General features: G+C 42.4%; 2 protein-coding genes across 2 annotated transcripts; both read left to right on the top strand.

The window, feature by feature from the left end:
* The first annotated feature begins 1,244 nt into the window (after nt 1-1,244).
* Nucleotides 1,245-3,550, top strand: nol12 (nucleolar protein 12). The gene is made up of 6 exons (XM_052550625.1): nt 1,245-1,444; nt 1,842-1,947; nt 2,022-2,070; nt 2,873-3,012; nt 3,084-3,166; nt 3,263-3,550. The coding sequence occupies exons 1-6, from the start codon at nt 1,338-1,340 to the stop codon at nt 3,471-3,473; spliced, it is 696 nt and encodes a 231-aa protein (XP_052406585.1). The 5' UTR covers nt 1,245-1,337; the 3' UTR covers nt 3,474-3,550.
* Nucleotides 3,551-12,470: 8,920 nt separating this feature from the next.
* triobpb (TRIO and F-actin binding protein b) lies at nt 12,471-20,542 on the top strand. Its single transcript, XM_052550534.1, has 12 exons — nt 12,471-12,668; nt 14,343-14,399; nt 14,494-14,562; nt 16,719-16,808; nt 16,908-17,017; nt 17,556-17,973; nt 18,573-18,801; nt 18,984-19,086; nt 19,164-19,323; nt 19,547-19,657; nt 19,783-19,869; nt 19,958-20,542. Exons 1-12 carry the CDS (start codon nt 12,663-12,665, stop codon nt 20,129-20,131), a joined length of 1,614 nt encoding a protein of 537 aa, XP_052406494.1. The 5' UTR covers nt 12,471-12,662; the 3' UTR covers nt 20,132-20,542.
* Nucleotides 20,543-20,702: the final 160 nt, after the last annotated feature.

The following is a 20,702-nucleotide window of genomic DNA, read 5'->3' as shown; positions in this document are numbered from 1 at the left end:
CAACCAATTGCGTCGATTTTCCGTTAGTTTTGAATGGCGTGCCTGACGTCGGATCAACGTAAACCCGATGAGCAAAAACGATGTTGGATCGACGTCGGAGATCACCGTCGTTTCGACGCCGCGAGAAACGTCGATTCTACGTTGATTCTATGTCAGTTTGCTATCTGGGCAGTACCCAAGAGGAATACTCTAATACTTAACCTCAATTAACATCCTTTATGAACAGAGGAACATTAGACATAATATGATATGAATACCGTTTTTGAACGAAAAGCATTTCTAGAGTAAAAGTCTCTTTCTGCACTGAACACAAGTGTTATTAAAGTAAATCACTCCAGCGCTATTCATACGAGAAGCTTGAAAGCGAACCTAATTACGCAAAATAATCTATGCATGACACCAAAAAGCAAATAATAGCGAAGAAAGAGAAGAAAAAGAGCACTCACCCTCTCTATACAAATCTCAGTCTGTCGCGCATGCGCACACCGAGTGATCCTGCTGCTACAGAGTGACGTCAGCGCGTCTCGATCAAACCCCGCCCCCTCCATCTGATCTAACGGGACGCCAGACTCACTGAATAATTACATTACACTCACTATATTTTTATCACAAATATTGGTTTTGTCTCTGTATGTAATTTTTGTCACGCTGATGTAAGTTCAAGTGTTCGCCTCTTAAATAAGTTTGATTTTAGTTAGTTATTTGTTTTATTCCATAAGAGCTGTAAAACAGCATACATATAATGAGAATGAGGAGTCACGTGCCGAGAATGTTTTCGACTATTATCTGATACATTCACAATAGCATCAAAGGAACAGAGAGAAAGAAATGAAAGATAAAAAACCCACGGGGGATTTAAAACTTAGAAAATTATTTAAACGTTATATACAACCTTATTGTTTTTTATTATTTCTTAGATAATATAATAAATAACATAATGTTTGGATTAACATTTAACTGATAAGTATAGAAACTCTTTTTTTTTTAAAAGTCGAATAATCTATGGCGTGACGCTCCTCCACATTTATAAGTGATGATAAATGAGATTTTTTCCTCACAGGAGTGATCAGTAACCCACATATTTTAGTCATAGTGAAATTATCAGCCTTCAGAGAGCATTCCATTGGTCAAAAGTCCGACATACTCCTGTGGATTATAGCAATATTGTTATTTAAATAAATACCCTAGCATATAAATGATCTCAACAGGGGACTTCAATTGTATTCAGTGTGCGGTGGCCGACCTTTATTTTGGCACTTCCGGTCCCTCGGTTGCTCGGCGCTCACAGAAGCGGAAGTATTAAAGTGTGTCACACGTGTTTGTTAAAACTCCGTAGAATGGCGAAGAACGGCAAATTTAAGCCGAAATCAAAGTTTAACAGCGGCGTGAAACCGAAGAAGAAGCAGAGAAAATGCGTGCTGACGTTCGATGATAAAGACCGACAGTAAGAGACCATCAGCATCAGTAAATCCGTTTATACACTGAAACACTGATGAATAAACATAACGTTACGTAATTACACATAACTTACACACGAATACACAGAAGTAATAGAATACGACAATGCATAAGAATCATGTGTAAGATTATTATTTTCCCTTTTCTTTCCGTTTGTCTCTCTCTCTCTTGTATTACTTAAAATACAAAAACTAAACTAAATAGTGTACTTAGGTAGTTGCCAAGGGGGAAAAAATCAATTCGACTCCTTTCACTAAAAGTGTCTCAAAAGAAAATGATTCAATTACACAATGTCATTTAAAGTTACTGATAAAAATTAAAGCGTATTTCAAATCCTGATCAGAAACTATATCTGATGCATGTGATGTGCGTGTGTCAATCAGGGAGTTCCTGACGGGTTTCCACAAGAGAAAGGTGGAGCGGAGGAAAGCAGCGCTGGAGGAGATGAAGAGCAAGCTGAAGGAGGAGCAGAAGCGCGTCAGAGAAGAGGTGAGAGCGCGATGATGAAGGTGATGATGATGATGATGATGATGAAGCAGCTGACAGCTCTGATCTTCCTCCAGAGACACAGAGAGTATCTCAAGATGTTGCAGGAGCGACGCCAGGCTCTGGGTGAGGCTCAGGATCAAACCTCTGATTTAAAATAGAGCTCAGAAAAAACACGTTTAAATTCAGATTTCTTTTAGTTGTAGGATTTTTGTATTTGATTTAGGATTTGTTTTAAAATTTCAAGTTAGTTTCATTTAACATTTCAATATCACTAAGGAATATGCAGCACTGTCTTTTGTCTAATAATAAAAGGACACAATTTATAATTAGTCTTAAATCTAATTATGTAAAAAATATATATATATATAAATAAATTGTATGGTGTAATCTGTATTGTGAATGTTATCGCACAGTAAGTTTATTGAATCGTTACATCCAGATATGCTTCTAGTTTTTGCTGATCATGCTGTTTTGTTCATTGTAAAGTTCAGCCAATGTCTTTTTTATTAAGACTAGTTACATTTATTCTGTTCTACCAAAACCCGAAGAATGTCTCCCTGAAGGTCTAGAAGGGTTTTAGAAATGTTGCGACCCCTGAGGGGTGTTTCCCAAAAGCATCATTAATAACGACATTACTTGTGACCGTGTCAATTTTGACTCCGCGATTCTTTTGCGACTCTTTTTCACTTAAAGTTTGGTCGATTCATTAAACAAATCTGTTTAATTAATGAAACGATGTTTATGAAACAAAACTGTGCCAGTAGTTTTGGCTACTCTTATCATGTGTTTGGTGTGTCTGGATTCATTCTGAAGCTTGAGATGCAGCATAGTATTCTAAAGTATTTAGATTAAGTTACTAAACCTGAGTAATCTAACGATATATGTTACTGATAGTGTAGTGATTATGTGTTGTGTATGTGTGTAGATGATGATGATGAGCTGGTGGACGCCATCACAGCCACGAAAGAGAGCGTTCAGTACGACCATCCCAACCACACGGTCACCGTGACCACCATCAGCGACCTCGACCTATCAGCAGACAGATTACTGGAGAGTGGAGATCAGGTCACCCTCACCGACCAATCAGCTGCTCGCTAAAGAGCCACGACACCGGCTAACTGTGTGTGTTTCTGCAGAGAGATGACAAGCGCAAGGAGGAGGATGGTGAAAGAATACAGGCCCTCCCGAGGACGGCCGGAAACCCCCTCATGTCTGAAAAGTACTGACTGACTGATTGATTGATTGATATGTGATGAATCCGAATGTGACTGGACACCTGAATGAGTAGTGACCGATTCATTATCTGTGTGTGTAGGATCCAGAGGCTCACGGCGTCACTGAACAGTCTCACTAAACAGAAGAAGAGGAGGAGGAAATGGAAGCCCAAACAGGAAGTGAGGCGGGGCAGCCGTCAGAGCGACTGGAAGTCGTCATCATTCGCCGACAACAAGAAGTTACGGCAGGGAAAATCCACCAAAGCACAGAGGCGCAAGCGAACGGGCCGAAACGAGCGCAGCCAGGACTGATTAACGGACTCTCGACTGATGCTACGCTAATGTGTTTGTGTTTGATACTGTAACGACATTAAACAAGGAATCTCTCAGCACGGTGTCTTACTTTCAATGAGTAAAGCTCGTTCACAACAGGAACAACGATAGCTGCAAAAATTACGATAACTACTGTTAAAATTATAATAGTAACTTATTATAAAGATACCTAATATAACAATAATAAGTGTAGCGATAAAGATAATAGTGTATGATAATGATAAATTAAAAATGACTGATAGCTAACTGATGATAATAACTATAACAACTAACTAATAAGTAACGATAAAAACTATAATGATAACTGTAATAACTAACGATAACTAATAGCTAGACGTATAGTAATAACTAAATTAAAATGGAGAAAGTATGTTGAGTAAGTGTTGAGAAACTCACAATTTGGACTTTTTTATCGCAATTGTGAGACATACTGGCAATTCTGATTAGAAAATTATGACTTGTGAGATATAAACTACTTTCTTACATTCTTATTACTGTAATAACTAAATGTACAGGGGCATCTAATGTGTAATATTTTCCATGTCGTTCTAGTTTACTGAGATGCACCTGTACTTCAGTGGTTTAGTGCTTATTGTACTGCCTTTATAATGATTCATTGATTCGTGACAGAGAATCTCTTTTGAGGTTCATGAGAGTTTAAACTCGTTCTGATTCAGTCCTGAGAGTTTGATGGTTTAAATCTGCTTCAGTCACAATGAAAAACATATTAATGCTCCGAAAACAGGCACATTTCCTTCATGCAGAATCCTCATTTATAAAACTCTCCGTAGGTTTCATTCTAAACGTGTACATCGGCGCAAAAGATAGATTGCACTATGCACAAAAGTTTTCAGATTTATAAAACCATGCGTACACCAAAACCTGTGCAAAAATCCATTTATAAATCCCAGTCAGAAGAAGGAAGATTGTGTGTTCCTGACTCCTCCCACAAATCACCATATATGGAGCTCACAACGCCTAGTTTTACTGTGCATAACCTCATCTGCATATCATTACTATGCATATCCCCATCCACATGACTGCATATTTAACACCGTTTAAGGTTCAAGACATTAAGGAAATATGAGATATGGACTGTAAATGCTATCTGTGCCATACACAATTTGTATTGCTAAAAATCAGTTTTTTTTAGCATAAATAAATGAAAAAATACCTAAAAACAAAACTGTTTAAAATAGTTAAATATTCCTCATTCCTTTCCACTGGCCGAATAGTATTTCAATTGTTTTAAACAATTAAAATCTAATTTAATTTATGCAGTTTATACATCTTTTAGTTATTTTTAGCCTATATTCATTGCAGTGTAAATAGTATTGTGTGACTCGGCGAGTCACTGACAGAGTAGCCTATCTTAAAAAGACAACATGCAAATTACCATTTTCTTCAAGTGGTATCCTTCAGATACAGTGGCATTTTTCATAATGTTGTGGAGATGACTTCATGTAACATCATCAACACCTCTGTGCATCTGTGGTTGAACAGTCAGATATCATCACTGGACCGATTCAAACCAGACAATGGACCGTTCCTCTGAATCCAGCAGTGTCTGCCATAATATCAGAGTGCGCATCATCATTGATCAGTGTTCTCACTAAAATATTTTCAACTGGAAAAGTGCACACATAACTTGCATCCGCAATTTCTATACCTATTTTGTGTGAACGCAACGTTTATAAATGAGAGCCCTGTTTTTTTTCTTGATTCAGGTGTGTGTGAGAGAGAGAGGGAGTGTGTGTGATGTGTGATGTTGAGCAGCAGCTGTGGTGCGTCTCTGAAGCTGCTGATATTTAATACACTCCGCAGATGGACACACACATGCAGCATCACTGTCTGCTATTGTTGAGAGAGCCAATGAGACGTGTGTGTGTGTGTGTGTGTGATCATCTCAAACTCCATCGACTCTCATCTGCTGCTCAGGTAACACACTCTCACTGTGTGTCTGAGCGTCTCCGCACGTGCTGCTCTTTGACTGTTTGAGAGTGTGTTAAACCTCATGTGAATGAGTGACCCATGATGCCTCTTGCTGGAGACGAGCTGGTCTGTCCCAAGTTCCAGCCCAACATCTTCGACTCCACCCGCTGCCACGACTGCCTGCGCCAGAAACACCTGCACCACACCTGTGCCGAGCGCGCTCCCGAGCAGAGCGTCTCTGTGGCCGCGCACAGCGACGACAAGGACACCAGCGCCAAGGTGAGACCGCAACACCTCCGTTACTAGAAACACATGTGCTCAGAGCCGCGGGAGAGACACCTCTGCTGTCTGTGTGTCTTTAGAGCATATTCAGTCCTCTCAGTGTCATATATATAGCCACAGATGCGCTCAGACTGACTGGAATCATCAGCTGTGTGATTCTTTAACAGATTAAAGTCATTAAACTAATATAAGAGAGTGGATGTGTGTGCGCGCACATTCTCATTACTAATGAATGAAGGCAGATCATTTTCTTCTCTTTGTGGCATCAGAGTAACACAATACATTCACAGATAGACGTCAACCGCTGAGATCTGAACTAAACCTTAAACGGTTCACCCGAACTAAAAAAGTTTAGTACCATCCAATGCCCTATGGTTATTATGTGGTTGCTAGGGTGTTCTGAGTCATATGGTTGCTAGGATCATCTAGATGGTTGCTAGGTGTATGGATTAGTTGTTAGGTTCTGTTGAGTGGTTACTCAGGGTTCTGGGTGGTCGCTAGGTGTTTTCTTCCTGTCAGACATTAAGTCTGAGTCTATGATCGTCTAGTCTGCAGATATGAGAGTTTTCAGCTGTTTCAACACACACTCAACACACAACACACACTCAGTTTTAATAGTTACTGCAAGCGGTTCCAGCTTGGCACCAATAGCTACTATCTAGTACTAGTGATGACTATTCTAACAATACTAAAGAAACTACTGATTTTGAGCCACTGGAGATACATTAATATCTACTACAGAACAGAATTAGGTTGTAATCATGTTTAAGATCTCAAAATAACTATCTGTTCATCTGTATTTGATTAATTCTGATATTTCAGCTGATAATTCTTTACTGATCTGAAATAATGATGAGGCGAAAAGCCACAAACCAGGCAGAATTACAGCTTTGAAACCCTAAACCAGTACAGTGTGTGTGTTTGTGTGTGTGTGTGTGTGTGTGTGTGAGAGAGAGAGAGAATAGCATCTGAAGTGCCATTTTAGTTGCTTAATTTCTTCAGAAATATCTAGTTAACAAGCCTGAAGCATGGTATAACTTAATTTGGAACAAGATATATCTACAGTTAATAAAGAGCTGTGTGATTTTGTCTTAAATTAACCCAATCCCTGACATTACTGATGTAGAAACCATGCATTAGTATAAGACGTTCACGGTCGATAAATCTCTAACAGTGCAGTATCCTTATGTTCTAATGCCTCAATGTTCCATGAGAACACAGATCAGTTCAGTTGTGTGTGCTGCACTCTGATTGGCCGTCTGTGTTCCGTTCACCAATCAGGATGACTCCGATGTGCTGTCAGTGGTGAGTAGCTATTGTGATGTCAGCAGAGCGGGGCAGGGCTTTGAGGACGGCTCCCTCTGCATCTTGAGTCCGGACTGTGACCTCTACCTGTGTGACGGAGACGACGACCAAAGCTCGGACAGGTAATCCTGCTAAACATCCTCCTCTCGCTTTTTTCACCACTTGTAAATCTGATTGGCATGTTGAGTCTGTGCTGATGTTATAGTGTCTATCTTCCAGTAAATGTGATGTTCATTGTAAACTTTGCTCTAAACATGTGTTTTGGAGCTGAGATCCATCCATTTAGGTTGTAGCCTCATATCCTATTCTTCCCTTATATATCTTTAATCCCAGTCAGGGTGACGATTCCACCTACAGTAGCTCTACTGGAACAGAGGAATACTCCAGCCTCCTTAATCATCCTTCATCTTGCCATAGAATGACCCGCTTGGATCAGCCACCGTACCGGGCGAGCCCCCGAGGATGGACGGAGATGTCCCAGAGTCGCCGTGATGGTCTTGGGCAGTTTGATGTTTCTCACGGTGAGGAAAACACCAGTATCTGATTACCAATTGAGCAGCTTGCGGTGTTGTTCGGATGGTTAGAGTGGCAGTTTGAGGTGTCAGGTGGTGTTGGGTTGCACCAGGCTTTTCCTGAGCACTGTGTTACAGTGCATGAGGGCAGTATCATTTCACATATTAACACAGGTCATGATCTTGTCTCCGCAGGCAGCCAGAAGGAACGGAGGGAACGGGAGAGTGGATATTTCTCTCTAGGAAGGGCTGCAGGCAGCAGAGCGGTCCTTGAGCAAAGCCCTCCCTATAGGCATTCAGAGAGAGGACATCCCCTGCCAAGCAACAAAAGCCCCGAACCCAAAGCCACCATTCCATTTCGAAACCCGGATCTGGGCGTTGCTTCTGAAAGGAGGACCTCTGAGTTTCAGAATGCTGATCAAATTGAAGAAAACTACCCTCCGGAGCCACTGGATCTCAGTCTGGAGGTGGAAGCCCTTGCTGGGCCCCGGGCCCTGAGTCCCACTCCTTTCAAACAAGCAGAATCACTCAGCGGCTCTGGTCGAAGAGCTGGACGGAAGGCCCACACATCTCCCATACGGCAGTATGGAACACTCGACTCTCACCAAAGAGGTTCTGTCCTCTCCCGTTCTTCCTCCCCTTCCCCATTCAGACGGGCCGAGTCGAGCTCCTCTCTAAACACGGCTGGCTTTCGGTTGGGCGGAGTTTCGCATGGACCCGATCAGCCATTGGTCAATCCGACACGGAACAGCTACTCTGGAAATCTCCGATCATTTGCAGGCACCGTCAGTAGCATCAATAAGTCTCTCTCTCACATGGATCTGCGAGGCACTTTACGGAAACCCGAGACCAACCGCTCCTTCCCAGAGAACCGAGGAAGCTCATCTCCTTCCAAACACAGTTATGAAGGTCCTACTTTGAGGAAAACCGAAACAAAAAGCCCTGGTCACAACAAACAGAGTTCCTTCTCCTCAGTGGGACGCAATGATTCAAGGAGCCAGTCGCCTTCCAGACAGAGTTATGATAGGAAAACCGAAATTAAAAGTCTTTCATATGAGCGTGGACCTGACAGACAGGGAATCTCCTCCTCTTCCATCTTGAAAAGCCACTATGGTTCCCGAAGTCAGTCCCCTTCCAGACAAGGTTATGATAGGAAAACTGAAACAAAAAGTCTTTCATATGAGCGTGGTCCTGACAGACAGGGAATCTCCTCTTCTTCCACCTTGAAGAGCCGCTATGAATCCCGAAGTCAATCCCCTTCCAGACGGAGTTATGATAGGCAAACCGAAACAAAAAGCCCTTCAAAGGTGCATGGTCCTGACAGACAGGGAGTCTCCTCCTTGAAGAGCTGCTATAATTCCCGAAGCCCGTCCCCTGTGCGAAGGATAGAGAGCAATGGGATATCAAGTCAGATCCAAGAGAGTCGACGAAGTGCATCTCCAGTCAGAAAGGGCTATGGAAAACCAAGCCAATCAGATTCAAGATCGATGTCTAATGGGTTGAGCCATGAGAGAAAAAGCCCCTCCCCATCAAGAAAAAGCTATGAAATGCAAAGCCAAGCCACAATGAAAAAAACAGAAGCAAAAAGTCCCCTTCACAGCTACAACCGAGAGAGCCGACACAGTTCCCCAAGTAGAGGTCATCACCAAATCCCTGGCCCATCATCATTTCGTAAGCCTGAAACGAGCAAATCATCAAAATACCGTGGCTCTGAAAGCCGCAGTCCTTCCCCCTTATCTCATAGCCAATCTCCTCCTCGCAAGTCAGAGAGTTTGTCTACACTGAGGCGTGAGATTGCAGACCACGCCCCTCTGAGGAACACTGTGAGTGGCTCCGCCTCTTATGTAAGAAACACAACACGTAACCAATCACAGCATGATTCGCCGGGACCCTGGAGAGGCTCCGCCCACTCTCTTCACAGCCAGTCAGTCTCACGAAACTCCTCCCCCTCACGCCACAGTAGTGAGAAGAAGCCAACTGGTTCCTTTACGAAAACCACCTGGGAAAAGCCAAGAGATGAAAGTAAGAAGAGCAGTCTGAGGCACAACCTAGAAGCACAGAGCTCCACGTCTGACAGCCGACGAGCACAGAGTCGACACAGAAGCCCCTCGCCTCCGGTCCAAAGACACACCTCTTCTCAGAGCTCCTTGGACTCCGAGTCGAGTCACCTCTCGGCCGGGTCGTCGGGTCTCAACCGGGAGGAGTATGCCATGATGGCTGACCTTCCCAAGGTCAAAACAGTCTTCCAGAGGGAGAGTCCGAGCCAGCTCAGGAGGATGGAGAGCAGACAGAAACGAGAGCTTTCCCGCTACAAACCGGCCAGGTGGACAGAAAATGTCTAATCACTGTGTTTAACTCAATATCAAAAAGAGGATGTATTTAGCAGGGATGTCCTTATTTCAGGATCAAACTAATTTGATGTATTGATGTATACATAACAGAGCACAAAGGCAGCTATCAAATTGTCCCAAATATGAAATACACATATATACAACAAGTCGGAAATTAACAAGCGCTTATGGTAAAACTACCACCAAAATTAATAAAAATGTCTCATAACTTCAAGACACCGGGGGAAAAAATCTCCTGCACTAATAAATAAACTGCGTCAATTTGCCAGATTACATTTAGATTAGCTCACGATGCATCAGATAGCTTTTATTTTTTTATGTTTTGTGCAAAGCTGAGTGTTATAACCAATCAAACGTGTTTCCGTTGAGCTTGGGTATACTTTGGACGATCAGAGGTGCTTAATTTAGTAAGCCCTGAAAATATCTGAGCTTTGTTGAGCTTTGTTGTTTGCACACTAACGCAAAGCCAGAATGTGACATGCATTAAAAGCAGACACAAATGTAAAAAAAAAAAGAAAAATCCTCTGGAAATGATTTCCAGAGGGTCAATATTGCCCCTTACTGGAAAGGTTAATTTCTGACCCTGCTGTGAATGATGCCAGATTTTTTTGTGGGGGGATTCATATCTTCAGATGAGGATCAGACACGGGTTAGCTGAAGCTGTTTGTGTGTTTCTAGTCACTCCCAGAGCAAAACTCCTTCGGATTGGGATGAACTGGAGGAAGACAGAGAAAGTGGTACACTATCAAGAGCTCACTCGTCCAGCTCCCTACACACACAGGTAAATAGACACACTTCCTGTAACATTCACATAAACATATTTAAATATAATCAGCTAAGGATAAGTGATTCTACAAGTAAACTGTTTCTAAATGCCCACTCACACAATGGTTGATAGCTATAATGATAACAATAAAAACCATAATGTTTTAATATCTATTCTAAGTCTGCAACAACAAGAAGGGCAAGGACTGCACAACAAGGGCTGCACAATTAATCGTATTTTTAACAGAGATTACAATTGCGTAATCGTTCAAAGCGTTAATTAGTTGTTCAAACAGGTTATCTTAAGGGTTTTCCCATTGTTTTAATTTTAGTTTAAGTATAACATTGAAACGCCATGCATATTTTTACATTTTTATTTAAAGTAGAAAGCAATCTAAAATATAGTTGACATTTGATGCTTAACACTGTAGAAAAGCGATAGAAGTTTTTCAGGTAGAGTGGTTCAGCTTGGTCATTTGTATCTAAAAATATGCCATGTGGTTGTTTTAAACAATGGTATAAACATCATTCAATGTTAATTTTAATAATCGCAATTAATTAGTGCAATAACAATATCAAGGGAATAATTGACCAGTATGATTTTTGTCATAATCATGCTGCCCTGGTCAACACCACAATTTCAAAAAAATTCAGAGAAATTTTTGTCTTTTTTTCAGGTAATGAACGATATAAAACATTGACAGCCAATTCAACCCATCGAGCTTTAAAGAGCTCAAGCGTTTGACATGACAGACAACTAATACTTATTGTTATAGTTATCATTATATTCATTGTTACAGATAATATTCACTGTATATAGATGTACGGTTGTCATTATTGTTATCATTGTAGCTATCATACTAATCATTACAGTTTGCATTATTGTAATCATGATAGTTATCGTTATAGTGATCCAAACACACACTGTGTCTGGTGTTTACACACACGTCTGCTGAGGTCTGAGAGTGTTGACTCTTGTTTGACCTGTGTTTGTGACAGAGAGCAAGCAGTCCTGTTGTGGATCAGATGGAGTCTGGCAGAAAGCTGTCCAGAGCGTCAGGACAGGTACAGTAATACCTCCATCCGGACGCCTCAGAGGTGCTGTATTTCTAACGCTGCTCACCAGGTGTGTGTCTGTTCTGCAGAAAACACACAGACCGTCGGTGTATTTCTCCTGCACCGTGGAGCAGGCCGACGAAGAACCAGTGCAACAGGCACGTAACAAACACTCCACACTCACTCGACATTCAAGAGAGCACTCACCCACTAATTAAAAACTCTCATCATTTACTCTCCATTGTTGTACCATGACTGACCATCTTCCACAGAACACAAAAGTGAAGTGAAGTCATTTCCTGTGTACACAGCAACAAATGATTTTCCTCCTTGAGATTTTAGTCTTGGTCTCTGTTGTTTTTTTTTTTTTCCTTCTTGAAATCAGATGCATTTACTTGACTGGTATAATTACTTTTTTTTTTATATATATCTTGGTTGTTGTTGTTTTTTTTTGGGGGGGGGTTAAAATAAGCAAACCTATATATATATATATGTACTTTTAAATTAAAAGAAATTAAGAGATTGACTAAGTTTTAGCCTTTTTAGTACGGTAAGAGCTTAGCGCTAAAGTACAGAGTTGAATGGCGCGGTCCTGATTGGTTGCTGGGCTGTTCTCCGCAGTTCTTATTGGCTACCACGCTCCATTGAGCGGTCCTAATTGGTTACTTGGCTGCTCTAGGTGGTTCTGATTGGCTTGATACTTAGCGCTTCCGATTGGTTGCTATGCTGCGCTGGGTGGTTCTGATTGGCCGCTCCCTTCCGCTGAGCTCTAATCAGGCTCCGCCCCGGTAACAGCGACAGCAGCGCGAGTTCCGCCAAACTTACGTTCCGATCTATCGATTCAGCGATTAAAAGTGTGATTAAACATGACTATCTTCAGCTTTAGGGAAACCTAAAGCTCATCAAGTGCGATTTGTGTAATCAGTGCTTGTTTCTGTGTTTGTGCCGCGGCTGGATTGAACATCATGACGGTCAGTTTCACTTTAATTCACTTTAATAACCGTCGCTCTGAGTGTAAACACGATGCTAGTTTGATTCGATGTCGTATAAGTATTTGTCTTTGTGTGTTGCTGTGTAGTGTGTCTTGTGTTTGCGCAGTCTCTGCCCGTGTGTGTGTGTGTGTGTGTGTGTGTGTGAGTAAACACAACTTGTTGTTTTTATATGTGTGTGTTTCTGCGCGCGCGACACACCCTACACGTGCACGCGCATGGCTCAGGCTGATCTCTGCTGGTTTGTTGTTTTCGATGTAAATACAAACAAACTCAGTGGAGCTCAGTTTAATACAGTTAAATATGTTGTCCTGCCTTATGATGTACCCTGCAAACTTACACTGCTTCTGAAGTGTTTCCATCCTCTCGTTTAAAGCGCATTTTGGAATGTTGCAATCAATATTCAAATCATTTGAAAATTCTATTCCAATTCTTAAAAAATGGGCATAAAAACATGTTCACAAATGAGTTGGATAAACTTTTTGTCCAATAAGAAAAAATGTGCATAAACTATGATGGAAACTCATTTACCAATGAAATTCCACAATGCGCATCAAAAAAATCAATGTAAGTATTAATTGTATTATACTTTTCTTAGTGATATTTAGTGCCAGGTTGGTCTGTTTGACTCATTGGATGGAAACATTGCTTTATTCACAAATGTTTAATGTGATATTCCAGTTTTGCAGACCAGATAAACTTGCTTCTTTGGATGGAAACATAGCTACAGACAGCTCATGTACATCTGCTGGATGTCTGTGGAAGATCTCTTGATCTAAAAACATCCTACAGATGTCTGTGAGATGTCAGTTTTACATGCATTCAAAAGCATAAACATCTTAAAGACATCTAACAGACGTCTCTTTGACATCTGATAGGAAGTACAGATGTCTTGCAGATGTCAGATAGCCGTCTCTGTGATGTATGTGTGCTGTGTAATGCTGCTCAGAGGCGCTTCAGAGCAGGCATTAGGTTTGTCTTTCTGATGTTCGTCTGTGTGCCTGTGCTTCTGTAACCGTCCACTGAATCACTGGATCGGATTCATATCATCAACTGTGAATCAGCAGCTGTTTCATTCAGGAAGAGCTTTTATTGAAGCTCAGCTGCTCGACTGACTCGTTCTGAATTTGTCATATTTCTTCCTGATCACATGAACCCCAGTGCCTGCTGGGTAATCAGAAACATGGCCTGTCCAGGCCTGCTATTACTAAACTACACATGAACTAATGATCAGAGTAAACCGTGGTACACAGGACCCAACACACACACACACACATAGATTAGAGATATTAGACTCTCGTGTTGTGTGTGTAAAACAAAACACCCAAAACATAGGCCTACATAGAAAATGTCAAAATGCATTACTAATCAGAAACACAATAATGCAATGATGAGTGAGCGCGCGTGTGTGTGTGTGTGTGTGTGTGTGTGTGTGTGTGTGTGTGTGTGTGTGTGTGTGTGTGTGTGTGTAATGAGTGGGTGTGGGTGTGTGCAACACTGCATGTGCTGTTATTCAGTCATAACAGTTTCACCATCACTGTCTCATGTTTCCTGTGGTCTTGTGTTTGTTCTTCACACACTGATGGTGACACTGATGTGTGTGTGTGTGTGTGTGTGTGTGTGGTCTGATGAACCTGTCCGTTCTTCTGTCTGCAGCCTGACCTGCTGAACTTCAAGAAGGGATGGATGTCTAAACTGGACGAGAGCGGAGAGGTGAGACTCGTCTGTCTGTCCTTCAGTGTGAGATGATACTGAGACGTGTTTGACGACTGTCCGCGTGTGTGTGTGTGTGTGTGTGCGCCCGCAGTGGAGGAAACACTGGTTTGTGCTGACAGATGCTGGGCTGAAGTACTACAGAGACTCTGCTGCGGAGGAGGTGAGAATCACACGCTAATAACACATGAACACTCACAAGCACATGCTAATAACATGTGATCACGCATGGACACTCACAAACACATGCTAATAAGACGTGATAATGCTCACAAACACGTACCAATAACACGTGATCGCTCACAAACACATGCTAATTACATGAATGCTCACAAACACGTACCAATAACACGTGATCGCTCACAAACACATGCTAATAACATGAATGCTCACAAACACGTACCAATAACACGTGATCGCTCACAAACACATGCTAATAACATGAATGCTCACACACACGTACCAATAACACGTGATCGCTCACAAACGCATGCTAATAACATGTGATCTCTCACAAATGAATGCTAATAACATATGATCATAAGTGAACGCTTACAAACACATGCTAATAACACATGATCATGCATGAACACATACAAACACATGCTAATAACATGCAAACACATATTAACGCATGCTAATACTATGCAAACACATGTGTATACGCTAATATCATACAAACGTACACATATATACGACAAAACCACATGAACACTCACACAAACACATGCTTATAACATGTTAACACGCGTGAACGGGGGCTAATAATTTGCAAACACAGACATGTGTACACGCTAATAGCACATAAATATACACATATATACTAGGAATGCACCGGTTGACCGGCCATAAATCAGAACCCGCCGGTTTTTGCTTAAAATACGCGATCGGCAATTGTGATTTTTGGTCTTTTTTTCGGTCGTTTTTCCCGGAAGTGCGCCCGCGTGCACAGACTTTATTATGGTTCGCGATGTCATTTGTGTGGAAGTATTTCAAAATCAGTGCGTAGGACACGGGCAGCCGATACAGCTACACGTCTGAGGCAAAGATAACAGGAAGCGGTCAGTCGTTGGTGAACTGGCGCACAAATAAGAGTCCCTTTTCTGTGCACACTGCGCACCCAGAACACGAGGAGACCGTGAAGAGATGTTCAGATCAACTTCTCACGTGTTGGATGAGAAACGAAACAGACTAAACTGTGACAAAACTTTTTTTATTTAGTAGAACTTGCATACACGTTGCCAGAAATAAACGTCATTTCTGTATAGGATGATTATTTTTTTTTTATTTTACCTTGAAATTACATCGACTTAATATGATTTAAAAATCACCTGCTGTAGCACACTGAGAAAAAGTGTTTCATTCGTCCAGTTAAAAAAATTAGGGTAATGATTCACATCTGTATTTTTAACTTGAGACGATAGTTATTTATTTTTCATTGGCTCAAGTGAAAAAAAAATATATAGATGTGAATCATTACCTTTATTTATTTTATTTTTTTTTATTGGATGAACTTTGTTTTATTGGCACCAACATTATTTGATTTCAACATTTTGTAATAATGTGTTTAAATAGCATAATTTTATTTAGTCTGTAAATAAAGACACTGGTAAAGATCTTTTGTATTATTATTTAAAAACTAAAACACTGAATGCTGATTAAGAAACCTCTTATTGACTGTGTGTTGATTGTGTTGTGTGGATTGTAGAACTGTGCAGTTATTGAGTTTAATTTCACATGATTACAGTTAATCTTTTATTTAAGGCCAGTTCTCTGTAGTTTCAACACAATTCAGAAACAGAAGCTAAAGTCTGATGTGTGTATCATCTGTGTTTGGACTGAATGTAGTCTTACTGTGCAGTTACTGCTGTTCATTTCAAATGGTTACAGTTATTGTTTTGTATAGTCAAAATTCAGTTTGGCCGATTAAACACCAAATAAACATCTTGTTTATGCACACTTTCCTTCTTTCTTGTTTGTTGCTTAAAGATAAAAAAAAAAAACGGGTATCGGAATCGGCCATGAAATATCATGATCGGTGCATCCCTAATATATACACAAACACATGCCAACATGCTTATAACACACAAAGCACACGCTAATATTATGCAAACACACATGAACACCTGTGAGCACTCTAATAACACGCTTTTACCACTGTTCAGAAATACTTGATCTCTGTGATTTCAAAGCTGTTTTCAGCATCATTACTCCCGGCTTGAGTGTCACATGACCTTCAGAAGTCATTCTGATATGCTGATTGGCTGAATTGTTTCTGCTGATTATACGGCTGTTGTTATATGGTTGTTATGTGCTCAGAGGGACGAGGTGGATGGGGAGATCGACCTGAAGGCGTGTGTGAAGGTCTCAGAGTTTGACGTGGAGAAGAACTACGGCTTTCAGATTCAGGTCGGTACAGGATCGCGTCTGGACTCGCTGCATTCCTGCGCTGATCGTCTGATCTGCAGATACTCACAGAGTGTGTGTGTGTGTGTGTGTGTCCTGCAGACCAGAGATGCGGTCTACACGCTCTCCGCCATGACGGCTGGTATACGCAGGAACTGGATCGAGGTCTTGAGGAAGAACGTCCAGCCCAGCAGCTCTCCAGACCTCACACAGTCAGTCCAGCTCACACACACACACACGCACACACACATATAATGGTTTTATTACTGTACAAACTGTAGTTTCTGACACTCTACACCTAAACCTACTCACCACAGAAAACTTTCTGCTATTTCAGATTTGTATGACACTCCATTCTGTGTGATTTTTTTTTTTTAAATGTGTTTCCTCGAACTAAACGTGTCTCTACAAGGTCAACATTTCCTGGAATCACTGTACTTGTGCGGTCATAGAGTTAAAAGTTTAAATGTCATTACGATAGTAACATTGATAAATTCATGGTTTGATAACATGAAATATTTAAATAACCGTAATTCAAGTACTTAAGTAATAAGTATATTTAATTTTTATATTGTTTAAAGTATTATAAAGCTACCAATTGTTTTAAATGAAGTATCTATAATAATATTTATAATAATAGTATACTTTTTATTTCACAGTACGATTGTATTACAGTGTTAGGAGTATTGTTGTTGTTTTGAGTAATTTGAAATCCTGTTGACGTGTGGAATCTGTTCATGTGTGTTTTAGGCTGTCCAACTGCAGCAGCGATAAAGAAAACACCCATCATTCATCATCCCTCCGCCTCCGCAGCCAATCAGAGGCCACCTCCACCACCACAAACCCCGCCCACCGCAAATTTGACTATGTTGAGCTGTCTCCGGTAACCACGCCTTCTACCCCGGCCTCCACCAATCAGAGAGAGTCGGGGGAGGGGCAGGTGAGAGAGCACAGCCAATGGCAGGAGGAGCGGCAGCGTGCCGACGCCCACAACCAGTGGGAGGCGGTGCTTTCACGGAAGGGGTCGGGCCACCAGTCGGAACAGAGACGGATAGAGGAGGAGATTGAGAGGAAGTGGGCGGAGTTTGAGCGGCTGCCACTCAAAGAGACGAGGTCACTCCCACTGGTGGGCTCGAGGTCGTCAGCCAATCAGGCGCTGGAGAGGGAGGTAGTGCGTGAATAAAGTCTATCTGCTCTCATGAATGACTTTATGAGAACTGAATAGAACACAGAGAGACACGTTAACCCTTATATAATGCAGCCGGGGCATTTCTGAACCCCAGAAACTCTGAAAAAGTAAGAAAATACATCAAGGCTGTAGTACATCATTCATTACATTACAAATACATTTACATGACATTATGCCGATACTCGGGAAAACACTTTTATTCCCATGTGTAAAATATAGTTACCATTATATTTTTTTCAAGCTACTTTTTAGTATGCTTCTTAATTACAATATGTGCAGTTTAGTTTGAAAACATCCCAGTGAAATATATATATATATATATATATATATATATATTAGTTTGTTTTTTTTCACTCAATTACATTATATTAACATAATTAAATAAGGGTTAACAGTCACCAGCACAAATGACTGGATGTGCTTTATAAAGTGTATTATGTACCCTCTGGGTACACAGTCATTTGTGCTGCTCTCTCTGTGTGTGTGTGTGTGTGTGTGTGTGTGTGCATGAGCGTGCTTCTGTCCAGCGCTCGAGCTGCAGAAGGCTTTACCTCGGCCTGTCCCTCTGTGTCCTGCAGGTGGCGTCTCTGAGGCAGCAGCTGGCGGAGCTGGGGGTGGGGGCGGGGCCAGGGCGGGGGGCGGGGCAGTGTGGGGCGGAGTCAGGCTGCAGGGCGGTGCTGCAGCAGATGGAGCGCACACACAGGGAGGTGCTGGACGAGCTGGAGAAGCAGCACTCGCAGCAGATCAGTGCACTGGAGCGGGAACGAGACGCACTGCTGAAGGAGGAGAGTGATGCCACTGCACGAGGTACTCACCAATCACTGCAGAGCACCGCCTGTAGTGGGCGGAGCTTCACTGCCATGATTCCGTCTGCAGAACCACAGGGTCTGCATGAATACGAGTGTGTTTGTACTCCTCCAGTGGGTGTTCAGTTGTGTAGTTCTCCAGTGATGTATGTGTGTGTGTAACTGTGTGTGTTGTGTTGTCAGTGATGGAGGCGCTACAGAAAGCACACCGAGAGGAGCTGGAGAAAACCAGCCAGCTCAGAGAGACTCATGGGACGGACTCACACACACTTGACAAACAGCAGCAGTGAGTACACACACAGACACACACGTGTGCTGCAGGAGTGGTGTCTGGAGCTCATCTCTGTGTGTGTGTGTGTGCAGGGCGGAGCTGGCGTCCCTGCGGCGGGAGCTGGCGTCTCTGTCGGAGCGATACTCTCAGAAGTGTGTGGAGCTGACGCGAGCGCAGCAGCACAGTCTGGACGCAGAGCGACTCGTGAGCCAGAGAGACACACAGATGGAGCAGCTGAAGAGAGACAACCAGGTGCTCAGCACACACACACACACACACACACACAATAACAGTTCACATGAACACTGTCAGCGTTACATGAGTATTAATACACTGATCTGTGCATTACAGTATACATCTAGTCCAGCAGCCTATTATGACAATCAGTAGAATCTAGATCATCCATACCATTAATAATAATAATGATGTTTGCATCTCTGAGTATTAACGTGTGTGTGTGTGTGTGTGTGTCCAGGACCTCCAGGCGCGTCTCTCAGACGAGGTCAAGGTCATTCGCTCTCTGGTCACAGGTCAAGGGTCAGACGGAGTGACTGATGGCACTGAGAGGTCGTGGTGTGAGACACAGGTGAAGCAGTGACTCTCTGTAGTGTGTTTCTGTACATCACACACATCAGGCAGATCAGCATTAGACTGATTATGAACCAAATGTGTGTGTGTGTGTGTGTGTGTGTGTGTGTGTGTGTGTGTCAGGTGCTGCTGCGTGTGCGAGAGAATGAACTACAGTACTTACACAAGCAGCTCAGCAGCCTCCGCAACCAGCTGCAGTTCCTCAGCACGGTAACACACCCGTCTCTCTCTGTGTGTGTGTGTTTCATGTTTCTCTTGTGTAACGTGTGTTTCTCCCGCGTGTGTGTGTGTGTGTCAGGAGAAGAGCAGCGTGTGCGAGCGCTACCGTGAGGTGTGTGAGGAGCTGAGCGTGATGAAGAGCCGCAGCGAGCGCGAGGCCGAGACGCTGAGAGAACACCTGAGACTGGCACTGAGCGCACTGCATGAGGGACAGCAGACCGACAACACACACACTCACACACACACCTCCTGAGGGAGGAGCCTCACTCACACACACACACGTGCCTTCATTATAGCCCAATCAGCTGCAGCCGTCACCACCGGCCAATCAGCTGCGGGACACTGGAACAAACGCTTCTGCACTTTCTCATGTCTCTCTGTGTGTTCGACTCCTGGGAGCAGAACTGGAACGCCTCTCTCTCACACACACACACACACACACACGTAATCAGTCTCTCACTGGGTTCATCTGCCAAACTATCATCCTGTGTGTGTGTGTGTGTGTGTGGGTTTAACTGCCTTAGTGCCACAAAAACAAAGAGCTTTGCTTTAATGAGCCAATGTTTTTTAAAAGATGTTTGCATTTCTTGTGGTCATATTTAATACGAGTGTAACGCTTCTGTAGACATCGTACTAGGACTAATAAAACATGGGTTCTCTGGTCTGTGGCCTCCTGAGTGACTTCTTTAGAGTGTGTGTTGTAGTGTGTTCAGGAAGCAGAGAGGAAACCGTCCAGGACGGATCAGATGAGTGTTAGACACTGGTCATTCACGTGTGGAAGATGATCTGAGGGGATTTATACCAGCAGTAACACTAAACACACT

The sequence above is a fragment of the Carassius gibelio genome, chromosome B3 (assembly GCF_023724105.1).
Source record: "Carassius gibelio isolate Cgi1373 ecotype wild population from Czech Republic chromosome B3, carGib1.2-hapl.c, whole genome shotgun sequence".
Classification (NCBI taxonomy): domain Eukaryota; kingdom Metazoa; phylum Chordata; class Actinopteri; order Cypriniformes; family Cyprinidae; genus Carassius; species Carassius gibelio.
Note: the sequence above shows the minus strand (reverse complement) of the source record. Positions and strands in the feature narration are given on the sequence as shown.